We start from the raw sequence: 4,283 nt of genomic DNA on the forward strand, positions 1-4,283 counted from the left end.
GATTAGCGGCTGTGAAGCTTAATCAGAATGAGCTAGAATGATGGCTGGTGAAGATTTCCGTCGAAATGCGCCCTTTCTTGGCGGATCCAGATCGGAAGACTGGCCGATGATACCATTTCCTGCGAATCTCATGTTCAGAAACGACCCCACAGCAGGTAACGAGCGATTGCAACGACCCCCACCACCTCAGTGAGAGGTTTCGGCCGGCAAGCGAAGCATGACCCCAATTCGTCTGTACACTAATATGTAAGCACCATGTTTTGCCTTGAATATGAAGCCGTGAAGCTTGAGGAGTTGCGTCTCACGCCGTGGGAAAAAATGCCGTCCTCAAATCATAAGTTTGCTTTCTCTTGAATGTAAGCAGGATGACAGGTAGGTCCCAACCACTCACACCGCTCTCACGAGGATAATACCAGAACAAGAGAGACGGCCATCAATCGCCTTGTCTTAATGAATGCGAGCGACTCTTTGCAGCAAGGAGCCAGGCGGCCGCCATTCCAATTCAAGCCTTACACGCAGTACTAGTGTCCGCCGGTACGATGCCTGCCGACAGACCTATGAGCATCACCCAAGAGACCACGGAGCAACCCTTGTCCCATTGTCGCATCGAATTCTACCGCAGAACAGCGCTAAAACAGAAGGCCGATCGCAAAGCCCGGAAATCCCAGTGCAAAAGTCGGCCTTGAATCGCCGGTCATTCCACACCACATGGCCTCTGGCGGTCCAGACCACCTCCGAGCCTGTAAAACCCACCCACTTCGCCTTCACTTCGCCTTCAACTGACGTCGGCGCTATCATCTCCCAGACAAGATCGGCTTGCACGCCTGCGTTATCCGCGTGCTCGCTTGGGCCGACACCACGCACCGGTTGCTATCTTGTCCCCGTTTCGCTGTGGCTAAGACGTCATCAACGCAGAGCAGTGGCCAAAAACGACTGAAAGCTTAAGTTTCAGACGGAGGCCGGAGCTGACAAAGGGCGGCACTAGCACGCGGAACCGACGACTTGTCCGTTGTTGCTCATCTGCCGGACTGCCTGTGAGTCGATCAATTGAGGTTAGCTTCCGTGCGACTAGGCGGTGGCTCTGTCCGATGTGGCGTGCGAGGGTGAATTAAAGCCGTGACGTACGCGCAATTGGTAAGAGAAAAAGGAGGAGTTTGGCTGTTCCCAAATTTCGTGAGATCTCGAGGCGTGTCGGCTCCGCCAGGATTGCCTCTTTCAACCATACATGCATGACCATCATCCCTCTTCTTCCCAATTCTCAAATCAGCCATGGGGGTCGTCAACTCCATGCTTGTCAAAGATGTCAAAATATTCGACGGCACTAAAATAATTGAGCATGGCTACGTTTACGTCCTGGATGGAAAGATCGCAGCCGTTGGCGAGGGCAATTTTAATGGTGAGCTTACCACGGGGTTCACAGTCATATCAAAACCGGGACACACCATCATACCCGGACTAATCGATGCGCACATACATGCCCTGTCTGGAAATGTCAACAGCATCGAGCAATCACTCCGCTTCGGAGTCACCACCGTCTGCGACATGCACAATGATCCAAAAGACAATGCCGAGTTGAAGAAGGTCCGTCAACACCTCTAGCCGATGCGATTCTCCGGCTAGTATAGACTGACATGTTGAAATCCAGCTCGCGAGTGAACCGTCAAACAAGGGGAAATATGCAGACTTCAAGTGTGCTGGACTTGGTGCAGTCGTTGAAGGTGGCTGGCCGATCCCCGTGATGAGGAAAGAATTCTCCAACACGCCATGCGGTGACCACATCGTTGACAAGATCATTTCAACCTGGCCCATGCTCCGCAAGCCAGAAGATGCGGAGCCGTTCGTCAAGCAGCAAATTGAAGAGAACGGCGCAGCGTACATAAAAATGTTCCACGAGCTGGGCGACACTCTGGGCATGGATCTCCCCCGGCCTCCTATGGATATTCAAGAAGCTGTCGTAGCCGCTGCCCATAAACATGGTGTCATCACCACTGGACACGCCTTTAGCTATGCCGGCGCGATGGATCTGCTCCGTGCCGGAACGGACGGCTTGAGCCACATGTTCCTCGACAAGCCGCCAACGGATGATTACATTCAAATCATGCTGGAGAAGAAGGCGCATTGCAACCCCACACTCGGTCTATGTGCCTCTCAGACGGGCGAGGGACAAGACATGCTGATGTCATATATGAAGGACCCATACGCAAAACGGTTCCTCATCCAAAAGGAACCAACAAAACCTCTCGGGTTAGCTGCGGGACAGAAGCCCAAGGCGAGCATCGCGAACGCATATGCATCAACAAAGGCTTTGTACAAAGCAGGTGTGCCTCTGATCGTCGGTACCGATGCTGCTGGCAAGGGTCTTGGCTTGCCGTATGGATTGGGAATGCACCTGGAGATGCGTGTGCTGGTGGAAGAGGTCGGCATGTCTCCCATCGATGTCCTGAAGTCAGCAACTTCTATCACGGCAGATCGATTAAAGTTCCACGATCGCGGAAGGATTGAGCCTGGGATGAATGCTGACTTGGTCTTGATAAAAGGTGATGTCTTGAAAGTTCTCGGCGACCACAAAGGGCGATGTCTACCAATCGAGGCAGTGTGGAGAGACGGAGTCTTTGCATCTGCAGTCTGAGATCATGTCATTTCATCTAGCATACGATACCATGAATTAGCATCACGTTCAAACGAAGATAATTTGTCAAAATTGCTAATAAACGTTTAATAAGATCTCTGCTGGTCCCGAAATTTTCAAAAAAAGCATTTCAAAGCTGATATATCCAACATGTGCCAAAATGAGGACACAATCATTGTCCATGCACTTGACTTCTTCGCTTCATTCCCGATCTACAACTGGAGAGACTGCCCCTAGGAGCATTTTGTAGATGTCGCCGTTGTAGTTTGTGGTATCCACAATGTCGCTACTTAGCAGTTAGCTCCTGCCTGTCTCCCGGACGTGCTCAGTTCAATGATGAAGTAAACTTACTTATTAATGTTGACTTTCAGTTCGTCGTCCAATGCTTCCAGGCGTAGTCTACCCAACTCGTCACTCTCCGTTTCCGGGTGTTCGAAGAAGCGGATAAATTGAACGCCAACCCAATTTCGTTGCTTCCCGCGTTTCTTTATGTGGTCCACCAAGCGGCCGATTGCAGAGTCCACGAAGCAAAACTTTTCATCTTCTTGGGTACTCCAGTGGCCATTCGTGAAGACGTAAATGCTTGCAGGTTTCAATTTGTCAATGACGTTGGAAGCGATTTGGTCGAGGCCTAAGGCCATGTCGCATGCCTTGTCCGTAAATGACATGCCTTCAATCTCCTTTTGCAAAGGGGTACTCGTTGATTCTATAACTGGTTCTTTGCCAGATGTGAAGTGAAGCTCAAAGGAGTCCGGGTCAACGTTGCCGATTTTCAGAATGTAACACAGAACTCGGCATGCTCTTGCTATAGCGCGCTGATGCTTGATCATGGAGACAGAATCATCAACAAGAAATATCTGCATGGTGAATAATTAACGCCTTGATATGTAAGATTAAGCGTATGACACTTTCTTACCTGATCTCTTCCTGACGTTCCTCTGAGTTTGTTCACAGCCACCTTTAACTGTGGAAAAGATCGGAACAGACGCCAAGTTGAAGCCGTTCTACCAAGATTCGGATATGATCGTTCTTTCTTCTTTTCGGCCAGACATTCGTCCCATACTTGATCAATTGTAGCCGTTTTGTGGCGTGGTTGACTAGTTGGGCACAAGGGGAGGACAACCGTCTCTTTGAGTTCTGACACGGAGTATGGCGCTACCCCGTATTTTGACGAGGCCGTTCCGTGGTTCTGCGTTACGGTGTATGCAACTTTTGGTTGCTTGATGCTCTCAGCCCGATGTTGTGTAAACGAGCCTGAGTGGGTCTGCGCTTCTGGCTGAAACCCCTGTGGTTGCTGTATGAAGCCACCAGGCGTTGATTGATGAATTTCTGGCTCTCCCACAATTGTGGTTTCTGAATTGACGCTTTCATTATCCCTTGCTACTTTCCTTGTGGGAGGAACAAGTCCTTTGGCGCGGCCTTCTGAAAAAGCCCTCTTCCTCCCAGGCGTGTCGCCGGAAGTTCGGTCAGAACCTGAATGAAACTCATCTCCTAGCCCTGAATGCTCAATGGGGTCGCAATGTAGACAACGTGACTGCGATTTCCCCCGTCGATGACGAATTTTCTGTACGAAACCCGCAGTGCTCGTTTGATATCGTGGGTCATCCTCTGGTGGCAATAAGATCGTTGGCGTAAGACGCGATGGAGAGAGTTG

General features: G+C 50.5%; 1 protein-coding gene across 1 annotated transcript; it reads left to right on the forward strand.

Annotated features, from left to right (window-relative positions):
* Positions 1-1,269: 1,269 nt before the first annotated feature.
* Positions 1,270-2,629, forward strand: CGGC5_v010839 (uncharacterized protein; the record flags this gene model as incomplete). The annotated part of the gene is made up of 2 exons (XM_032020941.1): positions 1,270-1,581; positions 1,646-2,629. The coding sequence occupies 2 exons, from the start codon at positions 1,270-1,272 to the stop codon at positions 2,627-2,629; spliced, it is 1,296 nt and encodes a 431-aa protein (XP_031892311.1).
* Positions 2,630-4,283: the final 1,654 nt, after the last annotated feature.

This window comes from Colletotrichum fructicola (assembly GCF_000319635.2).
Source record: "Colletotrichum fructicola Nara gc5 chromosome Unknown KSG_Nara_v1_contig06, whole genome shotgun sequence".
Classification (NCBI taxonomy): domain Eukaryota; kingdom Fungi; phylum Ascomycota; class Sordariomycetes; order Glomerellales; family Glomerellaceae; genus Colletotrichum; species Colletotrichum fructicola.